The 27,585-nt window shown below is 40.6% G+C and overlaps 1 protein-coding gene across 1 annotated transcript in view; it reads left to right on the top strand.

Moving 5' to 3' along the window:
- dnah9 (dynein, axonemal, heavy chain 9) overlaps nucleotides 1-24,963 on the top strand; it is a 65,741-nt gene extending 40,778 nt beyond the window's left edge. Inside the window, exons 59-78 of the mRNA XM_037278558.1 lie at nucleotides 625-744; nucleotides 1,861-2,049; nucleotides 2,355-2,590; nucleotides 2,656-2,778; nucleotides 3,064-3,268; nucleotides 6,866-7,030; nucleotides 7,679-7,819; nucleotides 8,488-8,658; nucleotides 8,748-8,870; nucleotides 10,024-10,217; nucleotides 11,562-11,710; nucleotides 13,023-13,150; nucleotides 15,838-16,065; nucleotides 17,699-17,890; nucleotides 17,969-18,160; nucleotides 19,643-19,813; nucleotides 20,943-21,125; nucleotides 22,163-22,416; nucleotides 22,487-22,622; nucleotides 24,173-24,963. Coding sequence (XP_037134453.1) covers nucleotides 625-744; nucleotides 1,861-2,049; nucleotides 2,355-2,590; nucleotides 2,656-2,778; nucleotides 3,064-3,268; nucleotides 6,866-7,030; nucleotides 7,679-7,819; nucleotides 8,488-8,658; nucleotides 8,748-8,870; nucleotides 10,024-10,217; nucleotides 11,562-11,710; nucleotides 13,023-13,150; nucleotides 15,838-16,065; nucleotides 17,699-17,890; nucleotides 17,969-18,160; nucleotides 19,643-19,813; nucleotides 20,943-21,125; nucleotides 22,163-22,416; nucleotides 22,487-22,622; nucleotides 24,173-24,400 — 3,528 coding nt within the window. The 3' untranslated portion in view covers nucleotides 24,401-24,963. The remainder of the gene's footprint in view (nucleotides 1-624; nucleotides 745-1,860; nucleotides 2,050-2,354; nucleotides 2,591-2,655; nucleotides 2,779-3,063; nucleotides 3,269-6,865; nucleotides 7,031-7,678; nucleotides 7,820-8,487; nucleotides 8,659-8,747; nucleotides 8,871-10,023; nucleotides 10,218-11,561; nucleotides 11,711-13,022; nucleotides 13,151-15,837; nucleotides 16,066-17,698; nucleotides 17,891-17,968; nucleotides 18,161-19,642; nucleotides 19,814-20,942; nucleotides 21,126-22,162; nucleotides 22,417-22,486; nucleotides 22,623-24,172) is intronic.
- Nucleotides 24,964-27,585: the final 2,622 nt, after the last annotated feature.

Genomic DNA, 27,585 nt, shown 5'->3' with positions numbered 1-27,585 from the left:
ACATGAGCTCAGCCGCTAATTATATACTTCCCAGCATTTCATCAATACAAAGCTTGGGCAAGTGCTATTTAGGCTTTTACTGTTCATTAATCAAAACTCAATCCATCAGCCTAAAACCCCTATTGATAATAGCAGCTGTAAATAATTGTTTCTCAGCGGCGCTTGACATTCAGCACCCGGCCGGCCGGGCCGGCTGACGAGCCCCAGCAGAGCGTGACGCTCTGAGCGGCCTGGGATGGATGCTGCGGCACTATCTGCAGCTTGCGTCAAATCCTGCAGAGTTTGCAGTGACGATTGTTAATAAGATCCAGCGTGACTTCTGTTTGTCATTTCTCAGCCCCCCCCCCACCCCTGTCAGATCATTTGGGCTAAAAAGAGAGTACAGAGGGAATAAGCAATCCACAAACTAATCTCCTGAAGCAGTGTGCCTACACCGAATAATCCTGTTTGTCCTTGTGCTAATTGCCTCAACGTGACAAATAAATCCATTGCGGACAGAGTGATGAATTTTACCCAACTTTTCACTCGCTTCCTACTTTGTGTCACATACAGACTATTTGTCTCTGTATGTCTATGCTGTACTAATACATGACAATGAGTGTTCTTTGTGTGTGTGTGTACCAGCACCTTAATGAGAACCTGGCCAAGCTTACGGCCAAGTTTGAGAAAGCAACTGCAGCCAAACTCAAGTGCCAACAGGAAGCAGAATCGACTGCCCACACTATTTCCTTGGCAAACCGCCTGGTGAGCATATCCCTTTTGCTCCATGCATTGGTCCGGCGTAGCTCTGCACAATAAGGATGCAAATTGATCCAATCAGTTAGTCGGTGCGAATGTGAGGAAAGTGGCAGCCCGATATATAGTGCAGTTCCATTTTCACTGAGCAGAATAGTTTGCTACTTGGAGAGCCGTTACGATTTGATTTAAGATTCTGAATAATTGTGTCGTTTACAGTATCACTTCACATTTGTTTAAATCAGGGGTGTCAAACTCTGGCCCGTAGTGTAATTATATTTGGCCCATCAAGACAAATGGACTTTTGTGTCATTATTAAAATTGCAAATTGTCTTCACTTTTAAAAAGAAATAAAGATGTTTTACTCGTATCTGATTTCCAAACTAGTTATTCATCAGTTTGCTGTGTAGCCTATACTGTACAACCGTTTTTTGGCTCATTTTCTGCTCTTTCCTCATCCCCCATTTTCTATATACAATGTGTCAGGCCATTCCTACACAAATGTGAATTAATCCTTATGCATACAAACAAGATAGTACACACGCACGCACGCTGTCTCCTTCTCAAATGCAAATCCATATGTTTGGTATCTCACATATGCATAATATGTAATTCTGCTGACTGGACCGAAACAAACAAACAAACAAGAGGACTGTTTACGCTGTTAATCTAAATTATTATTTGGGAGCAGAATGCCTGACAGCTGCAATAATAGGAGACTTTTTTTTTTTTTCTTGTCTTGCCAGTCAGTGGTAAATATCAATGCAAATGTTGCCAACATGCTGAAGTGTGCAGTGTTTCTGTGATGTATGCTGGAGAAGTTAGTGTGACGCCCAAGGGCAGCGTCACTTAAGTTTGGAAAAGCTAAGATATTAAGTTGAATATTGTTGATCCCTGGAGGGGAATGGCATCACTGCCGCAGTAAAGAGTAAAGGTGTTGTTACATGAGCAGAGAGGCAGTAAAGGATATAACAGCCTATTAAAAGTGGACCTGAAGGTGGCAAACTTGTTTGTGAGGATATTTTTTCCTCTCTTCCTTGTGTGCTCGAGACCACAGATTAATTTATATCAGAAATCACACTCAAACCCTTTGGGAATATTGTCACAATGTATCTTGTATTGCAGGTGGGAGGGCTGGCGTCAGAGAATGTTCGCTGGGCAGACGCGATTGAAAGTTTCCGAAAGCAGGAAAGAACTCTGTGTGGGGATGTCCTCCTCATCACCGCTTTCATCTCCTACCTGGGCTATTTCACCAAAGGCTACAGGTTACAACTAATGGCTGAAACCTGGAGGCCTTACCTTAGTCAGATGACGGTGGGTAGCGATTGCTCAATATCCTTGTATTCTATAAGAAAAAAAAGTTTTTTCAAATTCTTGGCTTTAAGCAATCGTTTACTGAAGATCATACAAAAATAGCCAGGTTACATAAATAGTGTTGCTCCCCTTTCCCAAGTGGCTCCATCTCCCACTCAAGTGCACAATTTCAATCATCCACCTCCAGGTCTATTGCTCAGAGGTCACCTTCCCTAAGAGCCAAGCCATTGATAGCTTGATGGCTAACCATCCCACTTTTGACAACAATGCACAAGGTCACACTCTTTCTAATATTTGCTTTAAAGGTTCCCATCCCAGTAACACCTGGATTGGACCCATTAACCATGCTCACGGATGATGCTGACATTGCCACGTGGCAGAATGAAGGACTACCTGCAGACAGGATGTCCACTGAGAATGCCACCATTCTTACGTCCTGTCAGCGATGGCCCCTCATGGTGGACCCTCAGCTGCAGGGAATCAAGTGGATTAAAACCAAATACGGTGAACGTTTGCATGTCATCCGCATTGGACAGAGAGGGTAAGTTCCTGGCCACTGAAATGAGGGAATGTCGTTTTGTGTTTTAACTTCATTTATTTTGAAAGGTACTTGGATGTCATAGAGAGAGCACTGGCACAGGGCGATGCTGTCCTGATAGAAAATTTGGAAGAAAACTTGGATCCTGTTCTTGGAGCGCTACTGGGGAGAGAAACCATTAAGAAGGGCAGGTAAGAAAACGAGCTGTGAATTGTTGTATTTGGACTTCACATCCCAGCCCGTTAGCTTTTAGTTTTGACAGTGAAAATCTCAAGATGAGTAGTAACATCAGGGTATTACAAAAAGGACGTGCATTTTTCTTTTACTGCCTGGCTAAGGGTCATTGTTTTTTCATCTACTGGGCTGTAAAACATCGACTGTTACTATTGTTTAAATGCCAAGGACATCTTAAAAGGACTTGATATGAGTCACATTTCACAAGCTTGAATTTACCACAGGTCACTTTTTTGAAACAGGTATATAAAGATTGGCGACAGGGAGTGCGAGTACAACCCGAGCTTCCGCCTCATTCTGCACACCAAACTTGCCAGCCCTCATTATCAACCCGAGCTGCAAGCTCAGTGCACTTTGATCAATTTCACAGTGACAAGAGATGGCTTGGAGGAGCAGCTGTTGGCAGCTGTGGTTAGCATGGAGAGACCTGATCTAGAGGAGCTGAAGGTGAGCGAGCTTGCCGAAAAACACTGTCTGATCAAACCGTCCAACTGCAAAGTGGTGTTTACAACCCAGCACAAATATGAAAAATGTCACATCCACCTAAGAGTGCTTAGACATGAAAGTGCTACCTGTCACAGTCTCCAGGAGCTATCAGAGAACTGAAAATGTTCAAAAGTGGCTCCACTCTGTCATCATACTGTATGATTTGTGGCGATGAAAAGTAACATTTGGCTCCAAGGTCCTCTTCAAAGCAGACGTAGAACTCGTGCGCATCATTACCCAACTTTAAACTCATTCATCAACAATCGTATCAAGCATCACAAGAAGCTACAGGTCCAGTCGCTTTGATTGTTCAACTTTCAGATGGTGCCTTTGATTAGTAGCTCACAAAGCACTTCTATGATCATTATTGGGACACGAGTCTCTCGCTTCGCCGACCGATGCTTGTTGATTGTGATTTTTTTTTCATGGTTGTTCAAATGCGAGCCGAGCTAATTAATTTAGTGCTGCAAAACTTTTAAAACAAAGTTTTGAAGTGTATGAATACATCAAAATCTGGAGTGTCAATTATTTGGGTTTACAGTCATTTACAATGACGGTATTGATGTCGATCCATCATTTAGATCATTGACGTCCAAATTGTCCCTTGAGGTTTCCCAGTAGCATGCTATGTAGTTTTTCAACATGAATTCGGTGTAGCACAGACTGAGAGAAGAAGGGCTGCGCCGTTGTGGGGGTGGTGACAGCGTACCTCGCCCTTCGCTTCATTGTCTACCAAATCGGCAAACCTGCAGATGAAAACGACACCACCCAAACAACGAGGCTCACTAAAGTGATCCATTAAAAAAAGTAATACAATCATGTCACCCGATATTAAAATGAAATCATTTGTAGCATTCACGTCACATCTATGTTTTATAACCAGACATTTGGGTGTACTTCTTCAAACTGAATAATTAAAGGTGTATGTTCCCGTCGATGTAAGTGACGGCCCTTATTATGCGGCCTTTTACAGCGAGGGAGGATAACACTGCGCTTCCACTTAGTTGATAACCAGCTGTACCTTTAAGCTGTCACTGCTGCTGTACTTTTGGAGGATTAATGAGCAGAACATCGTCACCATGTCGACAGCATATTCCATGGATTGAATGTAAACGCAAGTGATTAAGTGAGAATTCACTTGATCAAAGCTCTCGCACCTAATGATGCCTCCCTCACGCTTGCATGTCTCATCGGCAAATCTGCTCTTTTTATGTCAGAGTGTTTGGCTGGCTGGCTGGCTGGCTGGCTGGCTGCTGGAGCTACAGTAGCACAGCAATTAGACAAATCGCTGAAGCACTTCCAAGGTTCCACTGACAAGTGCGATATCTCTTGTCTTTGCTTGCGATGTTTGTGCTTGAATTGTCGGAGGGATCAAAAGTCAATGTGGAAGTCGAGTAATGGGTCGGATAGACTTTTTAACTGAAAGTCAAACAAATCAGGTGTTCTTAAATCAGAAGAGTCTATTTAGTACATATTGAGAAAAAACATTCGGACTTGACTTCCACTTTAAGCAATACTTTATTATTTTTGGAGTCGCTGTATGTTTTGCTATATTCTGACCCAAGGCTTTTCATCCATGGATAAATCAGCATTTTTAATAAGTCGAAGCATACACATTTTGTGTGGACGTGTTGGTGTGCTCAACACTTAACACCCAAAAGCAAAAATCAAATGGAAAAAGGGAGATGTTAATTAACCAAGTTTGTTTAATTAGCATTTAACTGGAAAGGGAAGGCAACAAAAAAAAGATCTCACTCATCATTTTAATTAACAATGAAATTTGAGAAGGGTTTCAGCCCGGAGGGAGGGGAGTAACCTTTATGAAAACAAAGAATGAAATGCCATTGTGTGTATACAACGTGGACTGATATAATAATCATTTGATCGTGAAGTACAAATTGGGTGTACCCATTTGAAGGACTTAGCCCCATTATACCCTTAGTGAGGTTTTGTTGCTGTTGAGCCATATAAGCTCACATTTAACCCCATCAAAGATGGGCTAAGGAGCTTAAAATGTCAACTTGGCTTTTTGGAGGGTCCTCAGGGGGGCTCAACCTTTTGCCACAATTACTACTTCCTTTCTCTGCATATGTGGTGTTCTGCTCTTGAATCAAGCTCATGTTGGTTAATGACAATTTAAATCCTCCACATCCCAAATGACCTTAACAGGGTTGTTCATTTGCTGAAAAGATGATCGATTTGCCTACAAAATAGTTAAGTCCTAATTAGGGTGTTCTGCTGACTGGTTAATTGTTTATATTTTGCCTAGCAGGGAGTAATTACGAGTGCCAGAGGACAGCTAATCGCTAGATGCAGTCTTGTAATTGGATCTTTTTGGGAATATTTTGGGAGTGGGTTGCATTTTCCCCTGAGGCGCACATGAGTGTGGGCAATAGAAGGTCACTGTTGACTCACACATCCTCCGGTAAAATGTCCTCTGTTCAAAGCCATTTTGTCCAGCTTATTCAGGTCCGCCGTTAAAAGGCCACAAATCGCATGCGCTTGTGTCAAAAGGCTAACTTTTGAGGAATAACAAAAGCGAAATGAGTTCCAACAGCGCTGCAAAATAACTTTAATCACCACAGTAGGAAATGCTGCCATAAAGAGAGCAATTAAGCAGCATGATTTGCAAAACTCACAGCTCACCTGCTGCGATTTAAGATAGGTAATGAATGTCTTTGGCGTTACTATTATGCCACAGTAGAGCCGTAGGAGCAGCTCTTTAATGATCCAGGTGAAAGTGGGTCACTATGGAGGCTTGACAATCTGAAGTGCTACACAAGTCAAAACAAAACTCCACCATGGTACATTCAGCGACAGTAGTCATTCTGAAAAATGGTGTGTTTCCAATTCAGGCAGAGGTGCCGTGCCAGTCGAAACAAATGAATATAGCTGAACCTCCCGCTCTGTCATTACCATTATGTTAAATATTGAAGGAAAAGTTAAATAAGACAGTCATTATCAAGCGGAAGCTGCAACACACGATAATGAAGGGCGAAGAAGCAATAAAGAAAGTTACCCTTTGCTATTGACTTTGTTCTCCAAACTCCTAACTTTGGAAAGTCCTCACTTTAAATTGTTTTCACTTACAGACCAAAAAAATGTGGCTATATAGTATGGAGTAAAATCATGACCGGCCAAATGTTCATTTTTTTTATATGCATATTAATTAAATGCGTAATGACGCTCTGCTGCTATAGGCTCATTTAAATAAATATGTGTATGCAGTCAACCTAATCTGCTTACTTCCTTTTTTTTCTTGCTGGAATTGACACACCAAGGTTTAGGTTGCAGAGGTTGGCAGACGTTTGATATCAGCATCCAACGGGAGGCTGGCTTATCTGGCTCTGAGCCGTTCCCTTCTTGCATCTGGCCAGCAGTGAATAGAAAATAGATTAGTTCTGCCTTTGACATGCCTTTTAGTATTCATGTCATATATCGACTTGAACCTTCAACACCTGCAACCGCATCCAATAATATTGGACATATAACAAAAAATATTCTTTCAATCATGGTGCACTTCATTAAGTGTTGTTTTATGTGTTTGTTTCTTTTTAGTCCAACCTGACAAAACAGCAAAATGGTTTCAAGATCACGCTGAAGACACTGGAGGATAACCTGCTCTCTCGCTTGTCCTCAGCTTCCGGGAATTTCCTGGGTGACACTGAGCTTGTGGAAAACCTGGAGACAACAAAACGCACTGCTGCAGATATTGTGGAAAAAGTATTCTTATTGTTTTATTTATTTTATGTTTTATTTATTATTTGATTTCTTTATTATAGTTTTCTAATCAAAGCAAAGTGATGTTTAAAATCGAACATTTGTTTAATCCAATCTTTTCCCATGTTCAGAATACATCTCTACTTTCCCCTGAGATAGACAGAATGAGAGAGAAAATATTGATGATGTAATTACCTACAGTATATAATTGATTGCACTTAGAGCACAAGGCGAGCTTGTTGAATACATTTAATGTTCGCGTGAGAGAAATTAATAAAACAAGAATTTGTGCAGGGCTACTGGCGTCACAACAATGTAATATGAAAGCTGCACTAGGATTCCCTGTAGGGCTCATTATTGGACTTCAAGTTAACTATTTAGGTCTTCTACTGGGCCAAAAAAAAGTCCAGATACATTTTCAGACCTTGTAAGTCAAGTTGCATGATGTCATTGTTTTTGCTGAGCATGAGATTTATTTCTTGTATCCCAAAGCTTTCTTTGTGTTGAAAACAAATGTCACACTAATTGTCACTCGATAAGATCATTTGGTCCAAAAGCGTGAAATTGGAAAAGCTTCCGTGAACGTGTGTTAAATTCCTCTCTGAGTTGATGAATGCTTTTGTTTATGGCTGTGATTTTGTTTGACTGTAGGTAAAAGAATCTAAGGTGACAGAAGCCAAAATCAATGAGGCTCGGGAGCACTACAGACCTGCAGCGGCACGGGCTTCGTTATTATACTTCATAATGAACGACCTCAATAAAATCCACCCCATGTACCAGTTCTCTCTCAAGGTAGCCCGTCTATTGAGCGGCCGGCCATGTTCCTACCCCCCTCAAGGGCCCTTCTGCGAGATCCTTCTTAACACCCACTTCCCTGCTCCTTCCATTTGCTCACCATGTTTTATGCTCTTTGCCCTGTTTTATTGTGTTTGTGGCTCCCTAATGTGGTTATGTAGAGCTTAACGTCTTTCATATTGTCAGCCAGCAAGCTCTAAGAGGAGGCAGTCTGAGATATGGTTTGCAATCACCCTCAATTCTCACCCCACCGTTTATTTTCAAACATAATCAAATAAAAAAACACACTTGGAGTGTTGACAACTTGTAAGGGAGGAAACACTTTGGGATGGGTTGGGCAGTGCAGTTTCAGTTAATTGTTGGAAATAAGTGTGAAGTTCAGGGATCAGAAACGGATTTTCGCAGTAAATACCAGACGTCAGCAGTTTGGGGCGGTTTGAAGTGAAGTTTTCCCTCGCGTCAAAAGAAAATGGCTCCCACCTTTGCAAAGGTCCTTGCATTAAATACAGTACAGAATCATTCAAACAGCCACGAATCCTCATTAAAAATAGTTTTTGTCTCTAAGGTAAATGGCTGCTTTTAATTGAATGGTATTACATGTAGTAGTTAAAACTGAATTAGGAAGTGTTTCAAAGTTGACTGTAGCTGTTCCTCTGCCTTTGCAGGCATTTAGCGTGGTCTTTCAGAAGGCAGTTGTGAAGGCTGAACCCGACGATGATCTAAAGCAGCGGGTGTCCAACTTAATTGACAGCATCACGTCTTCAGTCTTCCAGTACACTACCAGAGGCCTGTTTGAGTGTGACAAACTCACGTACATTGCTCAGCTCGCCTTCCAGGTAAGAAAAGTTTGCTTTCAACTACAAATGGAGCGAAATCAATGGGCAGCATGTGCTACTGTGTAACATTTTGTTTTTCCTTTCTGCAGATTCTATTAATGAACAAAGAAATCAACCCTGCCGAGTTGGATTTCCTTCTAAAATACCCTGTCCAACCTGCGGAAACATCACCAGTGGAGTTTCTTTCCAATCACTCTTGGGGAGGAATCAAGGTACCATAAGATAGATGCAAGTTACAAAGCATCCAAGTTTTTTGGAATGTATATCCTATATGCTACTATTTCTATCTCCTAGGCTCGGAATCTCATTTCCGTTCAGTCACTTCCTCTTTGCAGTTTTTGCCACACTGCATGCTTTCAGAATGCATCTCATGTAAACAGGCTCCCACCTCACATAGGCAGATACATTTTTTTCTCACTAGTCCACAGCTGAACAATTGTTTTTATTGAGTTTAAAAAAATAGAAATGAAATTTGAGAGCATTTAATGTACAGACTTTTAAACTGTGATGCCAAACCTTTCATTTTGAGCCTTGTACAGCTTGATAACGATTTGCAAATCATTTTATTCTGTTACTTCTCAACTACATGAAAATTGGGGTTTATATTTGAATACATGGCAACGTCCTTTTGCATTCCTACCAATTCCGTATGCGTATGGGGACATCAATGGAGTGTTTTCTTCATATCATTTGAATGAGTGTTTTGACAGCTGGTGATTCATCTTTGTATCCCTGTGTCACTCTCGATGATCATTTCACATTGAATGACACAAGAACAAACCTAATTTCCCCAAAGTCTCTTTAAAGAGCATCTTTTTGTTAATTTAGCCCTAAAGAGCAACCCTCTACTCTTTTGCCCATCTTGTCACATTTGTTTAGCAGCAAAGCAAACGTAATGACAGCATGCGACTCTTTAGCCTTTCACACGAATGAATTTTTCAATCACGACTCTATGGATTTTATCTTAAGCTGAACTCCACTTACGGGCTTTGGAGACAGCTTTCCTCAACTGCACTCAGCCTCATGTGAATGCCCAAAGACCAAGTGATGGAATTCTCTCTTGAACTCGGTACTTTGATTGTTCAGTGCTCTTGACGATATTAGCAATCCCTTGTGAACCTTTAAAGCTTTTCAATTGCCTTTCCTGATGTACATCAATATTATAACATTTTATTAAACGAATCAATTTGATTGGAATCGGGATAGAATAGCACATAGAGAGGTTCAAATCTCCAGAGGCATATTTTGACCACTTTCCACATAGAATGACATTTTCCTAATGAATCTGCTGGACTCTGACAAGTTTGTCAAACACACACACCATCTTATAAAATGGTCTGACGTGTTTGACATTTTTCTTCGCAGTCGCTGTGTCTAATGGACGAGTTCAGGAATCTCGACCGAGACATCGAAGGCTCGGCCAAACGCTGGAAGAAGTTTGTCGAGTCTGAGTGTCCAGAAAAGGAAAAATTCCCACAAGAGTGGAAGAATAAAAGTTCTCTCCAGAGACTGTGCATAATGAGGGCACTGAGGCCTGACCGCATGACGTATGCTGTAAGGTGAGAGAGGTTCAATGATCACTTTGCCTTTGCTCTCTGATCTGTGATGCTCTTTACAGACCTCCAATGTTTATTTAAATGCTAAAGGTTGATCAGATTGAACTTTGCCTCAAAGTTTGCATTTATAGTATACCACCAAGCCATTTGTCTTTTGCACCAAAATAGCTTCAGCAGCACTTCTTGAAGTCTTAATCAATGCATGTTGTGAAGCCACAAATACATTAACTCCAACGTTTGAAGAAGATAGCATATCATTGTTTTTGACAGGCTAACAATTTCTCAAGATTGCTTTTCAGCACTATCATCTAGAAATGGACGAATGTTCGCTAACATTTGCCCCAGTCATAATGAGTACTTCCAGTCCAAGTAATGTTACCATAACCTGTTTTGACTCTCTGACACTGACATGGGTCATCATAGCCACCTAACAGATGGAATTACGATTAGAAATAAATTATACAAGGTTATTAAGAGTTGGTCTAAATGCGCCACCCTATTAAAATTGCATTATAGAATTGCTAATGTAAAATGAAAGTCAGCTGTGTTGGGAAAATTTATATCATGTAGAACTCATTAAATAAAAGAAAGACTCACAAATTAACTGACTAATGTAATTTCTGGCCTTGTCCACCCTAATTGTGCTCTGCCATGCCAAAATAATACAAATAAAATCCGAGATGGCTTGAACCAAGCAAATAGGGAGAAGAATTTCATAAGATGATAATGATTACATTCTACTATCTAGCGTCTTGAATGTATTCAATAGCCATGTTTGAAAATGAATGGAGTTTTTCTCCCTCCGTTCTATGGATGTTTTCCAAGATGGCAATACCATGATTCATTAAACTCAAATTGCGAACAAGTGGTTCAGGAGGCATGAGACATCATTTTCACACATGAATTAGCACCACAAGTCCGGAGCCAACCTTATTGAGAATCTTTGGGATGTTGGGTTTGACTTTATGACTTTGCTACCACCAGTGTCATAGCCTCATAAAAATGAATGCAGGTCCTGACGGGAAGACATTTTGGAACCGTACAAGCTTGTCAAAATAATCTTACATTGTGGTTAAAGCTATATATAGTGTTTTCATTTTTTTTATGCCAGCCAGAGAAAACAAAAATATAATCATAATAATTTCCAGAGGTACTTGAAGGTCTTTTGTATGTTATTTAATACTATATATGATATTTATTTAATAATCATAATTTGCAATGTTTGCAAAAATATTGCAATGTTGAAATTTTAAATATCTGTCCATCGGTCGAAACTGGAATCGTTTGGGCTTATCTGTCAAATGTACCAAAGAGTAGCGCTGATAACATAGTTCCTTCTCCTCACAGAGACTTTGTGGAGGAGAAACTCGGGGGCAAATATGTGATTGGCAGATCTCTGGACTTTGCAGTGTCCTTTGAAGAGACAGGTCCGACAACGCCCATGTTCTTCATCCTCTCTCCCGGAGTTGATCCTTTGAAGGATGTGGAGAAACACGGTAACGCTCTGGCTGTTTTATCTTTAATAAGCCGTAAAATTCCTTCTCACAGCATGTGGGGCGTTATCAGAGCATACATACTGTGAACACAGCTGTCATTTCTTCATATTGTGGAAAATGTGCGATTTTCTTTTTTTTTTGTGTGTGAAACAGACCATTGAAGTGAAGTGCAGGCATACCTACTTGCTACTCTGATTGCAAATCCAATAGATTAGCGATAACAGCAGTTGTTCCATCACTTCTGCCTTCTTTTATGTAAGCCACCATGGGTAGATTGAAGGGATTTTACAAAAGGTCACATATTTATGAGACCACACCACTGCTGAAATAGGGCCAACAGAAAGTAAATGCCAGTTGCTTCCGACTTACTTTACAGTTGCGGATAATGTGGATGAGCTTTATAGCCATTTTTGGCCAACATATTGTACTGATGACCTAAAAGTCTCACTGAGTTGGCTGCCAAATATTGAATGCCATGGAGCATTCACAATGCACAATAATCATCCCAAGAGAGCAATTGATATGTTTACATGACACTAATTGAACATGTTGATCTAAGGGCCATCTATTCGATTGGACTCTCTTGGTTTGATACATCTTCAAAGCCAGTGTTAAACAAACAAATCCATTTCAGATTGGATCAGCTCGAGATGAAGCAAACAGACCTTGAACCTCTTGTTAAATCCTTTCTTAATATGATAACAGGAATGATTTCTCCAGGACCTTGTCTGTAAGAGAAGAGATGTGCTAATTGAATATCAGAAGCCTCATGCTGAGTGGATCAAAGCTGAACGTTATATCATTGCGATGGAAAGAGGATGCCACCAGAAGATGTTTTTATCACAACTACTGGCAACTTTAATCATTTCCGTTTCCATTTTGAATATACTGGCGCTGATGAAATGATTTTGAGCTCAGTAGGGGGGCGACTATTCTTAGGAAGCTCACTATCTGTCTGCTGCTAGGTCGACGTTGTAAGCCACAAAACTAATTGTCTTGTTCAATCCCAACGACACAGGTAAAAAGCCATTTACTTTCCGCTTAAATTAAAGTGTTTAATGTCTTACTGGGAATTAGATTGGAAGATCAATTTCATTGCCATGTCGGTGTGGTTATTGTCAACACAGAGGTTGAACCTTTCACCAAAAGTGAACCTCGAGATGTTGTTTTTTTCTTTTTCAAACGTACTACTTTTTATTACGCTCTGAAGTTGTTGGATACCAATTACCATGTTGCTATTTCTTTCTTTCTTTCTTTCTTTCTTTCTTTCTTTCTTTCTTTCTTTCTTTCTTTCTTTCTTTCTTTCTTTCAGGAAAGAAGCTTGGTTTTACATTTGACAACAAGAACTTCCATAATGTATCTCTTGGTCAAGGTCAGGACGCCATGGCTGAACAAGTTCTTCATTTGGCTGCTAAAAATGGCCATTGGGTCATATTACAGGTCCAGTATAACCATCTTATATTCGTAATATGTCAATTTAGACCATGGTTCTCACACTAGCACTAACACAAACTAAGCCAGTCATTAAAATAGGCTTGACCAGTATCATCTATGCAACACATAAATTTGTCCCAGCTTCAAAAAATGAATGAAATTCTCTACGGGAATTGTCTTCCTGGAAGAGCCGTGGCATTCAATAGCGCAATATCTATAGCCACGGTTCACCTCTTATCAGGAGGATAAGGCTCACGTTTGCATTTTAAGTGGAAACCTTGCTGGAATTCTAGTGGGAAATATCGACGGATAAAAACCGCAAACCCCCCTCCCCCCCTATTTTTCTTTTAATACTGTATTTACATGCACCAATGTTAGATAAGAAGAAAAGAATGGTATGCCCCAACTCTCCACTCGAAAAGGATAACACAGAGAAGCAGTTGTTTTAATTACCTTTGCATAAGAATTAAGATCAATAGGCTTAAAAAGGATTGTCCCCTTGGCAACAAACCACCCACTCGCTTTATCATCAACTATCTGTCTGCCCGCTGAGAGCTGGATCCATGTCACTGGCAAGTAGCAGAGAGAGAGAGAGAAAACATTGGGGGTGTCATTATCTCACTTATTTTACCAGTTCTGATATTATTTTCCCCCACATACTGTATTTGGCTTCCCACCATGATTTGGATTCTCCACTTCCAATTAGATGATACATCCATCACCAAGTCCATCAGGGCAGTGCTGGGTCATTGGCCGGTTACCCTTCAACATTTATACTGCAGAAGCAACCTCATGGGTAGTTGGCGTGATGGGGAGGCAATCAGTCCAGTAGATTGAACCTGAATATCCTACACAAGTGGGAATCAAGTGGCCTAAATTTATTGCTAAAGCCACCGCATTAGCAAGCAGTAGCCCAAAGAGTTGGAGACAAGAAAAAGAAATTGTAATCTGACCAAGCATTCAAATAAGATACCCAAGTGGTTTTTGTGAGCTGCCACAAAGAGTTGTGCTCACAAACATCTGGGCCTTACATTTAAATGGCCACCCACTAGCTTTGCACCTGGTCGTCATGGTCATGAGCAGTGGTGCATTTAAAATAGGGAAAGCAACTCTGGTCCTCAAAGGGCGCTCTCCTACATGGTGTCTCCCTGTTGCAACGCACCTGATTCCAAAGGTCTCAAACCAAGAACTTTTGACTGCAAGGCAGATGTGGGCAATTTATACTATTTCTGTCATTTGTCAGCAGTGTGGAATTCCCATCTCTGGACTTGGGCACCACTTACTTCACTGTGCTCTAACAATTTGAACTTGAAATGAAATGTGAGGTGCTGTGTTTTCTAAATTTGTTCACATAATTGAATCTCCACTACGCTGCCAGTCATTGTGACAGCTCTTGCACTGGGTCCACAATCCAGTTTGTCCTGCCCATATCCAACGGTTGTGACCCCGCAGGGCTGCATCTTCAGTGCTGGAGCTCAGCTGTGCAGTTATCCATAGCATTGCTCCTTGGCCTGCATAACATCGGCGTTTGCCTTTGTATGCTCTTCGCTCGCTGGAACCTCCATTTTGCGTTCCCTCGGGTTGTATTGGATAGAAATGTATCAAACGAGTTTTGCCAGCTGTGGCTGCTGATGGGATTTAAAGATTCATCGAAATAGTAGATGACGGTTTGATGCAGGGGTAAGAAGAAAACCTCTCTGCGACTTGATTTGAAAGCTGCTCTTTTTGTCTTGTTTGTTTGTTACTCACAAGTGCATCTGTCTTTCTTCACTTCCATACTCTGTAGCCAGAGGATAAATGGTTTCATTACTGTTACAAATTGGAAGGCCCTCTCGCACTTCTTCTGTGGACGTCTTTATTGCCTGACTATTTACATGGCGAGAAGAAGGGCTTGTGCTCAAGCCTGATGAAAAAGTGCTTGAATTTCGACTTCTATTTATTCTTCTCTAGAGTACCAAGAGAAAAATGTACTCATCGCTTTGTCTCCTTCAGCGATTGGCCCTGACCCGACTCGACTTTTCTCTCTTTACGCTAGCCCCCCTTTTGTTCAATGTCTCCCCAAAAATCAGACATTCCTTTCTGTCGTGTCCCCTCGCTCGGAAAAAAGGCTAACTTCAGCCATCATAAGGAAGATTAAATATGAAGAGCAAATGGAAATGAGAAAGTAAAGAGGCTTAAGAATTAATGACTGGAGTTATTAGTGCTGTAATTAGATTTAGGGAATGGGCAGTGCTGCATGGTTAAATGTGTTGGGAGGTGGGTACTGGGGGGGGGGGCACGGCTGACTGCTTATCATTCACGGGATGTCCTGCAAGTGTCAAGACAGTTGAGATGGAAAATTGAGCTCATCCAAGCTTGTGTGATCGTACAAGTCAGCTCCGCTGCCCGGGCTGTACTCGCAAGATGAATTTGCAGAAAAGTCAAGCTGAAGTATCAAGCGAGAACGCTTGCTTAATGTCAGCATCTTGAAAATTGCTTTCAAGTGCTGTGTACCATTTAATTTAGTGCCACTTCAAAGTCAAAAAGATGGGGGGGAGTGTACCAAAATGAATTTCTCCTTTTTTGCTAGTTGTCATTACAATTAGGAATTACATGGGTGCTTTCACAACCGAGACCCTTAATAAGTTAGTCTGTGTCTTTGTTTTAGCCAGATCACATTTTTGTCTCATTCCTTCTTTATTTTTTTTCTGTAGAATATCCATTTGGTGGCTCGCTGGCTGGGTACTCTGGAAAAACTTCTAGAGCAGCAAGCTGAGGGGAGCCATGCGAACTTGAGGGTTTTTGTCAGTGCTGAGCCTTCTTCCAGCCCTGAGGGCCACATCATTCCACAAGGCATCCTGGAGAACTCCATCAAGATAACCAATGAGCCACCAACGGGCATGCATGCAAACTTGCATAAGGCTCTGGACAACTTCAATCAGGTAAAACCTTATAGTGGTTTTTCATGTATTATTTGTATTATTCTCAAAGATTCACATCATCCAGTGCAGGTCAAGAACCAGGAAAACCACAAATTCCCTCTAAACAGCCAACAAAACCCAGACTATGAGGGGGGCGACATTTGACTTAGCCAGCTGGGTTCAGATGAAGAAAGAGGGGAAAGGGACAAAAGGAGATAGACAAGAGTGCAATAATAGCTATATCAATGGCGTGGTTTAGAGTTGACCACCTTACTCGCCTCTTCTGTAATTGCTTTCATGACCCCGTCCCCTGCCCATTGAAGAGCCCCTGAATTTCATGGCAATACTTTCAGGCCATGGTCAATTATTCCTTATTTTGGCCCTTAAAATAGCTCAGCTACTCGGTTGCAAGTGGATATAGCAAAGAAATATGAGCACAACCTTTGATTAGGTCTATTTGTGAGTATTTGTAATATTTAGGTCATACGCGGTCTCTCGAAGCGTATTTCCGTGTTTGTTGAGTGGTAGGTGACGCAACATATGCTAGTTTCCATTCCAGTTTTGTCCTCAAGATGCCAATTTGCCAAAATGAAGCCTTGAGCAGATGGCCCGTTCACTCAACCTGAAACAGTTCATAGCCATGGAGGAAGGACAGATGCGAGCGAGTGTGGCACATGTGAGCATTAAAAGCAAGCAAAGTCACTTTCCCACTTTTGTTTTTTTTGTTTGTGACCAGACATTTCCTGGCACACGTATCCCTCATAGTGCTCAGTGTGCTGTATTGAGATTTTTTTCCTAATTTACCAATTGTCTTTTTTTTTCTTTATACCATTTGCATGTAGTATGTGTGTGCAAATGTCTTTCTTGATTATCTGACCGCTTGTTGTTTTGCTTGACTACTCAGGTGATGAAAAGCAAGGCTTTGCATCTCTTTCCGCAAAGGGAGTATTGTGCAGAAGGTTAATTAAAGCTCCAGAAGGTGTGTGTTTGCCATAGTCACTATGCAATGGAGTTGTGGGCAAGCATGGGCATCGTGGGAGTCAGCTCCCCAGGGCGATACTTCAGTGGCCCTCGTCGTCACACTATCCGTGACATACTGGTGGAATGTTTCGAATCCAGCATCTTTGGTTCCATAGGTTTTATTGGGTTGCTTATTTAACAGTCACTTCCCACTAGAGATTACATTGCCATTCCTGTTTTTTATTTGCCTGTCGAGAATAATGGTCTCGGGACACTGGTAGAGGCTTGAAGCGCCTGACAAGTTGTGACAATTAAAAGGTAATTGTCATGCTTTTGGCCGTCTACACATCCAAAAAACTCGGCTGGTGACAGGACAAACGAATCTGACCGGTGGTCTTGCTTACAAGATTTGTTTTACCTCATCAAGATGAATATGTTGTGATATCTGATGTGTTAACTGTGACTGTTTTCCTCCAAATTGCATTTGGTTGATTTTCCTCAATTTGCTATTCAATAAATATTGCCTGTATTTCAAATGAAATAAAATCCAGATGTGTTTCATGTATTATTTATATATATTTTCCTATTTATATATTTTTATTATGTATATTATATCTTTTTTTGAAATTAGAATTTGCAATTGAAATTCCAATTTTATGCTGGTTTAAACAAACTTTTTTTGCATTTTTTGCAGGACACGCTGGAAATGTGCGCACGGGAGAACGAGTTCAAAAGTATTCTCTTTGCACTCTGCTACTTCCATGCTGTAGTTGCAGAGAGGAGGAAGTTTGGTCCTCAAGGCTGGAACAGATCATATCCTTTTAACACAGGAGACCTCACAATCTCAATCAATGTCCTTTTCAACTACCTGGAGGCTAATCCCAAGGTGTGCTCTGTCGGAACATAAACCATTTGTAAGTTTTGGGGGGGGAAAGCTTTACCCTAGTGTTTGCCTGATTCCTAGGTGCCCTATGATGATTTACGCTACCTCTTTGGAGAGATCATGTATGGAGGTCACATCACAGATGATTGGGACCGCCATCTATGTGGGACCTACCTCGAGGAGTTTATTCAGCCTCAGATGATGGAAGGAGAGTTCTTTTTAGCACCGGGTTTCCCTTTGCCTGGAAACATGGACTACAACAGCTATCACCAGGTTGAGCAAACACTTTTATTGAGCTCTTTTATTTCCACCCAAATTGTTCGCAAGACATGACTGATTACATAAAAAAGTTAATTGTACCACTGGATTTTGCGGCTGTTTCTATACGAGAAGATGCATGACCAAGAGTTTCCTCCAACACACCGTCGATGGCTGGAAATTGCTCAAACTGAATTGCTAATCAGCTCCATTTCCAAATGAGAGTGCTAAATCAATAGCAATAAAACTCCCAGATGGGTTCCAGAACTCAACAGAAGTAGTAGAGTCCCTTTTGTTCGTAGGAAGGCATGAACTAAATTTGAGTTGGAATATAGCAATGATACATACAAATATATTATAGTAACAGCAATTTACTGCAGCGCTGTACTAATCAATAGTTTGACTAGAATGATTTTTATTGAATATATCAGTTGTTTCCCACACATATGAGGATGAATTAAAAAAAAAAACTGCAGTTCTACCCCACTACAAACATATTTAATACAACTAATATTAAAAGTAATAACTTTCTTGCAGTGTCACTCAAACATTTTTATCTGTGGAATTCAGGAGGGTTTTTTTTTTTCTTTATAGAGTTGGAATGAGTGCCAGTTATTTAATGACTTCTCTATAATAACATTTTCTAAAATACTACATTAACTTTGAGCTGCCTTCATGGCAACCACAGCCTCGCGAACACAGTTATTAGGCCAAACCCTTTTTTTTTTCTCTCAGATCACTTCAGAAACAAATTGTGACAGCTGCAAGCTTCGTAAAGTTACTGCCTCACCTCAGCCTACCTCACCTCGACTGTTATATGATGTTGTATATCTGTGAGCGTGAACCTTAAATGACAGGGTCAAGTCAGAATAGAGCCAGGTCATTGTGTCAACTGCTGCTGCACACAATAAAGACTCTATAAAAATACAATTTATTTATGATACATCTGACAGGCCCGTCCACTGCCACACAGCCATCTGGAGCTAGCTTCTTGAGTTATATATTTGAAAGAGACGTCGTAGGACAGGAAAGGAGTGAGTCAGCACTTTTCTTTTCATTTTAGAAATAAACACGTCTATGCAATCAGCAAAAAAGTAGATCAAGCAATATGACAACAAAGTCAAAGACCCCCATTTCAAAAGAATATGATTACAAACCTGAGCATTTTAGTTTTTCTTTAATGTCATGTCCAACAAAAAGTATATTGATCATCATGGAGCAGCAGATGGAAAATCTCTTTTTTCCCCCCCTTGCAGCTTGTCAAGTGTTTGAATTTTCAGACATTTTATTTGTTTCTATTCCTCCTTTGTCAGCAATAGTTCAAATCAAACACCTGAGTCAAATGAAAAGTATGATCTATGTAAAAGTTTGCGTGAATTAGTGTTACTATATACTGTTTAAGAAAAAAAACTTTAGAAAAAAAAGGAAAATTTATACTAGGAAATAAGAGTCTGGAATTATCTGCTCAACTCTAACATGGATTTTATTGTCCTCCAGTATATTGACGAGACCCTACCAGCCGAGTCGCCCTATCTGTATGGCCTTCATCCCAACGCCGAGATTGGCTTCCTGACACAAACGTCGGAAAAGCTTTTCCATACTGTACTGGAGATGCAGCCCAGGGATGGAGGTGTCAGTGAAGGGGGAGGAATGACACGGGAGGAAAAGGTCAAATATGATTATTAGCACTGTCCGGTGCTGAACTGTCAAAAGAAAACACAAATCATAATATTGTCCCACTTTAGTGGAAAATGTGAATGTTTATCGGGATTTTTTTTTTAGCTTTAACTGCCATTTTGTTCAATTATTGTTTGGTGCAAAATTCAAACATAATACGCTTAATCCGCACCTCTGGTATGGAAGGCTTAAGGAAATAAAAACATAGCATGTAAACACGGTAATGATTGTGATTTGAAGAGTCAAGCTGTCACCTTGAGCTCCTGTATAAAGCATGCTTCTCCACAAATGTGAAGTTCATGCTAGATTCTGGAAAGTTGGACCTGCTGTTAAATGCAAGATGACAACAGGTGACACTTTGTGGAGCTACTGCATTCTGAGGGGGAAGAAAGTGCAGCCAACTGCTGCTTGAGCTGACTTTCCCCATGTTTTTTTTTTCTTTGTTTAAATGGAAGGGGTTGTTCTCTGGTCTCCTTTTTGCTTCAGTGTTGCTCTGATGTCAGATTTATTTGCCCTGAAAAGCAGTAGGGTGTGAAGTATTGTGCTCTTCTTGTACCATTAATACCATTAAGGTACTCTGATTTTTTTCTTTTTAATTTAAAACAATGTTTCAATGACCGTACTAAATAATGATATGGTTGTCTGTCATTTTTGTATTATTCATGAGTGGATTTTCCCAAATGTGAACCATTTCAAATGTGTCAACTTTTTAGCTGAGAAAACATTCTACTTGCATATTAACACCCACTTTGTATTCAGCCAGCTCAGTACCTGCCAAATTATGATCAGATATTTGAACTTGAAAAATGCATGGATAAGATGACTTGTCCAGTTGCCTTGGAAAAATGTTGACACAGACAGACATCAGACAAAAATATTACATGAGCATTGATTTTTCTTAAGGGATTAGGCTGTTATTGATAGAAAGAAGCTGTCATTGCAAAAAAAAAAAAAAATGCTCATAAATATTTATGGACATGTTTATTTATAACAAAGCAGTTCCTCAGTCATTGTTAGTGCTGGATTCATACAGCAATAGTCTTTTATGAATTTAATTAAAAAGAACTATTTCTTGAGAAAGAAATATCAGATATATTTACTATTGTTCATTTATTTCAAGGTACGTACAGTGCTGGATGACCTTATTGAGAAACTCCCTGAGGAATTTAACATGGGCGAGCTGCTCGGAAAAGCCGAGGAGAGGACTCCCTACCAGGTTGTGGCGGTGCAAGAGTGTGAACGCATGAATCTTCTCACCCAAGAAATCAGACGTTCCCTCAATGAGCTCAGTCTGGGACTCAAGGTGAGATCATTAAAATGCAGGCAGACATTAATTATTGATCGTCTCTTGGTCTGCTTGGGAGTGGTGCTTGGCTCTGGTGTCGACACACTCCCCGAGAGACGCTGTCCTTACTTTGGTCCACGGTGTTCTTGGAAGATTAACAGATCTTTTTGTTGTCCACTTTTATCGATTTTGATTTTATTTCAAACTGTAAAGCCCTTTGAGTTGCATTTTTCTATGACAAGGTGCTATGTTGAATAATAAATATTATGCTATGCAATAAGAATCATGAACAGCTATGATTCTATCCCAGCTAAGTTTTTTTGCCTAAATTATTAGTAAGATTCACTCTTAATAAGACTGACTTCGACCTAGCTTTAAAAATGATAAAAAGGCACAACATGCGGGAACCGTGTGTCAAGTTTTATTGAGTCATATATGAACAACCAAATGAAAAAAGGAAGAAAACTGTGTAAAACCGTTTGTCAGGAGTTATGAGGATCTCTCAACATTAGCACCACCAATAAATCGGCTCAGCGATTTAAAGGCCACGGTGTCTATTGTACCAGCAAATGGAATCATATTTTGCCTTTACACTAAAATAAACAGGGACGAGTACAATGGTGTGCCAGTTCATTGTGTTCATATGATTATTATTCAACTTTCATGCTTGTGCTTTGACATAGATAAATACCCCAAGGCTTATCATCCTCGTAAAGCATTTTGTGACTGACGCTTGTGGGTGTCAGCGAAACAACAGTTCCGGCATCAGTGGATGAAGGACACCAACGTTGTCACATAGATTCTCTCATTATGCCTGCCTGCATGAGTACACATACCCCCCCCCCCCTTAACATGCTGTAATGTGTCGTTGAAAAATCATTTTGAATCGTTTTCGTCATCCCCTCGCACAAAATGAACTCCATTATATTAGAGCCAAAATTGTAGGAAGGTCTGATAGACCTCATAGGATTTTGATGTACTTTGTGTGATCAGCATATTAAAGCTGGAAAACCAATAGCCCAAAAATTGATTGCTGTCTTTTAATGATTATTTAGGGGGAACTAACCATGACCAGTGACATGGAGAACCTGCAGAATGCTATTTTTCTGGACATGGTACCAGAGACTTGGAGCAAGCGTGCTTACCCCTCCATGTATGGCCTGACTCTGTGGTTCACTGACCTGCTGGCCCGGATCAAGGAACTGGACATCTGGACAAGTGACTTTGTCCTACCTTGCGCAGTGTGGCTGACTGGCTTTTTCAACCCGCAGTCCTTCCTCACCGCCATCATGCAAGCCATGGCTCGCAAGTAGGGCTTTATCGGTATGGCAGCTTGGATTCTTGACTTGTTTGAAAGTGATCCCACGTTTGGATGACAGGAACGAGTGGCCTTTGGACAGCATGAGTCTTCAATGTGATGTTACCAAGAAGAACCGTGAGGACGTAACGGCGCCACCTCGGGAAGGTGCTTATGTCCATGGACTATACATGGAAGGTGCCCGCTGGGACACACAGGTACAGCTTAAGTTGTTTATTGATTTTGCTTCACGAGTGAAGTATTTTGACATCTGCCACAACTCATAATGGAAACAATATAGATTCGCGGCCCTCTCCAAAACAGGCTCCATTCAATTAAGAGCATAGAATTGTCAATAATGTCTTTTGCAAGATTAATAATTAAGATCTTAAGGGCTAAGGGGTCTATTGATTATTTTATTGCTCATGAGATTGCAGCGTATGCCGACTAGCTGGTGGCCATATGTTGAATTTACCTTTCGATGCACCCTACACTTACTCGGTAAATGAAGTTGGATATTTATTCCCGTAAGGATTTCAGCATACCATTTGCGTCTGAATTTTCTGCTTTGCATCCCACTTGCATTACTCTGCTTCTCTGGGCTCTGTCTATCTAAGCATGCTACCTCTAGTATAGAGAATATGTTGCTTGGCTTTCAAGCTGCATCCCTGTAGACTTGTTAATTGGGGAATGTGCAGAGTGTGCACTTGAACATTTAGATCTCCCCTTAGTTGAGTGGTTCCTTTTTTCTTCATTAAAGTTAGAGGCGGAGGCAAATAGACTCTCAGTTCGATGACTCCAGTAGCTTCTTGTTGCTGCTCTCGTCACTTCTCATCCACTCCCGTGCCCTCCTTATACGCGTCTCCAAAGGCCAGTCGAGGAATAGGAGAGTAAGCGCTACTCCTACAAGACAGTGTAGCAATAAAAGTCAAAGATTTATGATAAGCCTACTGATCTATATTTATGAAGTTCACCTCTTATTCAAAGGGGTATCATGCATTAAAAAAGATACTGCTAGATACTGAATCTAAGTAAATCTGATTTGAATTCCGCTGAGGTAAATTGTATTCTTTCTTGGTCAATCCAAAATCTAGCCGCACACAGGATGAATTTATCGTTATAGAGATGGATAAGTAGCTCCGCTTTATTCGAACATGGTAATAAACATTTTGTCTGACATCATGGAGATGACAACCGATGACACGATAACAAATCAAATGATTGTACACAGATGAATGATAAAAAAAGAAATAATAATAAAGCCAAATGGTTGTTGCATATTTTTACACGGCCCCCCTCCTAAAAGAAAAAATTTGAGTGAGGTATGTTATGGTCGGCCATGCTTGCTTAAAGTTGTGCATCGTTTCCAGATTCAATTAAGGCTTTTGTCCTTGGACTTAACCAAAGTCATGGGGATTTATACACAGCCCTGCCTGCAATCCTCTATGCATGCATGGTGAAACTTGAGTTTGTCAGCCACTAAATGTAGGAGGATTAATTAGCAAAACAGACCTCCCTGTTTCAGTGAGTGTTTTTGAGGCAGGGCATTCTGACTTTGTCTCAAACACTGTTGACTTTCAAACACACTTCAAGATTATGACAATGTTGTGTGCTCTGAGTGTCCCATTAGTCTGGTGTCAAACAGGATGAAGCCAACATTGAAATGCCGAAAGAAAAATATAGAAATAACAAGCTGCACTGGACACAAATGAATGTACTTTGACACATGCCAATCTGGGGTCATCCTCTTGTCACCTGTCTCTGTCAGACCGGCTTGATTGCGGATGCCCGCCTGAAAGAGCTCACTCCCGTTATGCCAGTCATCTTCATCAGGGCCATCCCCGTGGACAAACAGGAGAACAAGAACATGTACCAGTGTCCGGTTTACAAGACCCGTCAAAGAGGGCCTACATACGTGTGGACGTTTAACCTGAAGACCAAAGAAAAAGCCTCCAAATGGACCTTGGCTGGAGTTGCTTTGCTTTTACAGATCTAGCTTTAGTAGCGGTGCGGTGCTACAACAGGGTCACGTTTCAATTGACGATGCCAATTAGATTTGTTTTGAATTATATTCTGGGGTCTCAAAAAGCTTTTCATAAAACGACCGTATTGCAAATGATTCATAGAGAAGACTCACAGTATGCTTCATTAATCAAGTGCATTCCAAATCATTAATACTGAATAGATTAGACTGGCGGTATGAGAAATTGTGAAATTCTTGTGGGTTTTTTTTCTTCTTCTTCAGCACATAAATTTGCACATTAATTGAAAGTCAATTCACTTCCTCTTGCTACATAGATACATCAATGTTACTTGTCTTTAGCTTCCGTCACTCTTGGTGAAATTGAAAATCCTGGAAATCAGCACGTCATTTGTCTCTATCCAGTTTATCCTCATTATTTTTCTAGTTCCAAAGATTTTTATACACCAAACAAGAAAATGCCTTTTTGTTGCTTGTGTATCTACTCTTAGCCACATTGCATGATGATACAAAACAAAACTGTAAATGTAGACTATAATAATAAATAAATAAATAAATAAATACAATAGAGACTGACACACTGTTCCGTTTCTTTTTCATCCAGAACTTGGAGTGCTTTAATCATGTATTCAGAGACAGACATGGAGGTGTGAAGAGGGTGGAGCAGATGATACATGGAGGACAATCTAAGTAGAACAACTATAATACAGATTGAAGTGGCAAACTATTGACCTTCCAATTGCAGTCCAACTGACCTTTTCATAGTGTTTGTAAACAAAAGGCGCCAAGGTCCAGAAATGAGAAATCCCTGCCTGCCACAATTTGGTTTTAGCCACAGGTGCTTGGCTATGGCAGGGTTTTGGGTTTGACACCTCTGGCTCGCACTCTCCCAGATAAAATGATTTCTTGGTTTGAGAAAAAAAAAAAAGCGAACTATGCAGACCACAAATAACTGCTACAAAGGTGTAAGATATTAGGTAAAAAGCATCCATCCAAGCCACAGGCTGCTGTTTGGGGAGTTTTAATCCTCGTAGGTGATGGGAGTCAAGGGAAACTACTAGTCTGTGTGGGCAGCTTTTCTGTAGACCGCAGTTTAAGACTTTCCTTCTTCTCTGCCCACACTTTGCAGTCCAAAAATGACAATGCTTTCTCTTTAATGCCTTCTCGGGTGAAATGGATGTTGCTGTCCGCTGAGTTAATGTGTTCCGTAAACAATTCTACTTTACAGGCTTTCATCTTAACCTCTTAGAGAGAAAATAGCTCATGCCAAAGCTTAGAGAGAGAGAGAAATGATCACCTATCTACGACATGACAAATTGAGCATCCATTTCCCACCAGTGCACCAAAACCACCGAGAGACTCATTATCTCTAGATAGGTAGTGTTCAGTTTATTTAGTTTTGTTTCATGTTATGTCTTGTTTCCATGCATATATTGCTCAGTAGTTGTTGTGTATCTGTTTTTAATTACTTTTATAATTAATTTTGCTGAATTGTAGCAGATATTATATCCAGTTTTGATGCAATTTACTTTGTGTTGTTTAAGCAATATTGGAAAGATGTCAAATAGTGCCCCCGATACATGGACATCATTGACGAGTGTGGGGGTGGGGGACATCTGTATACGTATGTGTGAGACATTTGGTGGTTGCTTGGTTACTGGTCAGTCCAGTAATAGGAATCCTTTCAAGAGACACACTGTTTATAATGGACCCTTACTGAACACAAATGTTATCTATACTATATATATTCAGCATTGTCAACTTTATGCAACATTCTCATTTCTAAAATAAAGTATGCGACCTGGACCTAAACATACTGTACATAGTACGTTTTTCTCTTTAATGTACTGTAATTGCCCTAGAGTATAAAACCTCCTGACCTCAGCTCTTTAAAGCCAGTCCACCTTTTTTTTCTTTCTTTCTCTCTCTCTTGATATGTTTGATATGAATATCCTCTATGTCAGGTTGTCAAGCAATGAGCAGAGTGAGTGATGATGAGACCAGACCTGCTCGGTCGGTCGGGAGTGTCATCACTGATGATGAGTAATGAATCTTTGAATAAGGCCCAACAGCGGAGCCTTCAGTGGAAGAGTCCCATGGTCAAAGAAAGAAAGTGAAAGTGTCAAATTCATGTTGAGATTAATTTCTCATTCTAAGTAACCTGTTTTGAGGAATCGAACGCAAACAAGTCATTTTCATAAGAAGTGTTGATAAATGGCACAATCTTGCCTCAGTTTGGAATGCTAAGTCCTTCTCCTCACTACTTCCACCCAGAAGAGTGGATTGTGACAGAACGGCTGGATGAGGCTTCAATATTGGGACAATACGTACATGCAGCCTGGCGAGGCGAGGCGAGGCGAGGCGAGTCACTGCCTCTGCAGACCAGCAGCGCAAGGAAGGAGATGCTTTTGGCTGCGGCTGGTGCCGGAGGTAATTAGCTTTGACAGAGCTGATGAGTTGCTAATTAAATGTTTATCCGAATCTGCCATCTGTCGTAAAACAAATGTCTGTTAGCGGCCTACAATCAGTGGATTATCACAAAGAGCTCTGTTTGGGTGCTGCACGTGGGGAGATAAACTGCAAGACAACAATGGATTCAGAGTACTTTCTGGCAGAAACTAGTTGACGGCAAAAACACGTAATGTTGGGAGATTCCTGTGCCTCATAATGGCACTGATTATCTTTTCGTCCACATTCAAGAAGACATTCACTGAAACTTTTATATTTGGCTGTTGAAACTACTTTTTTTATCTTCATGCATTTAAATGAGCCATAATAAAATGGTGTAATAGAATGATTTTGTATAAGAGAAAACAAGCAGCAACTATAAATGGAAGTAAAGAGAATTGTCTGTCCTTTCTCTCCAGCTCCACCTACCTAATTAGGCAGCAGGCGTACAAGAAGGAAATCCTGCCCACTAAGGAACACAAACTCAAGCAACACCACGACGTTGTGCACAGGTCAGAATTTTCTTTTCATCTTTGTGTTTCAAGTATAGGCAATAAAAGGGATCCTACGACAGTATCATGAAGAGTGCCATGTGAAATATTAAACAAGAAAGAAAAAAATAAGGTTGCAGTGCTCACAGGTGTGTCACCCTTGTTGCCTCCCAGCAAATAAATTCTCAGATTGAAATATTTTCATTTACATGCTGATGGGTTGAGAATTGGAGTAGCAAGCTTATCTTTTTAGCGACACTT

The sequence above is a fragment of the Syngnathus acus genome, chromosome 19 (assembly GCF_901709675.1).
Source record: "Syngnathus acus chromosome 19, fSynAcu1.2, whole genome shotgun sequence".
In the NCBI taxonomy this organism is placed as follows: Eukaryota; Metazoa; Chordata; class Actinopteri; order Syngnathiformes; family Syngnathidae; genus Syngnathus; species Syngnathus acus.
This window is presented reverse-complemented; position numbering and strand designations above follow the sequence as displayed.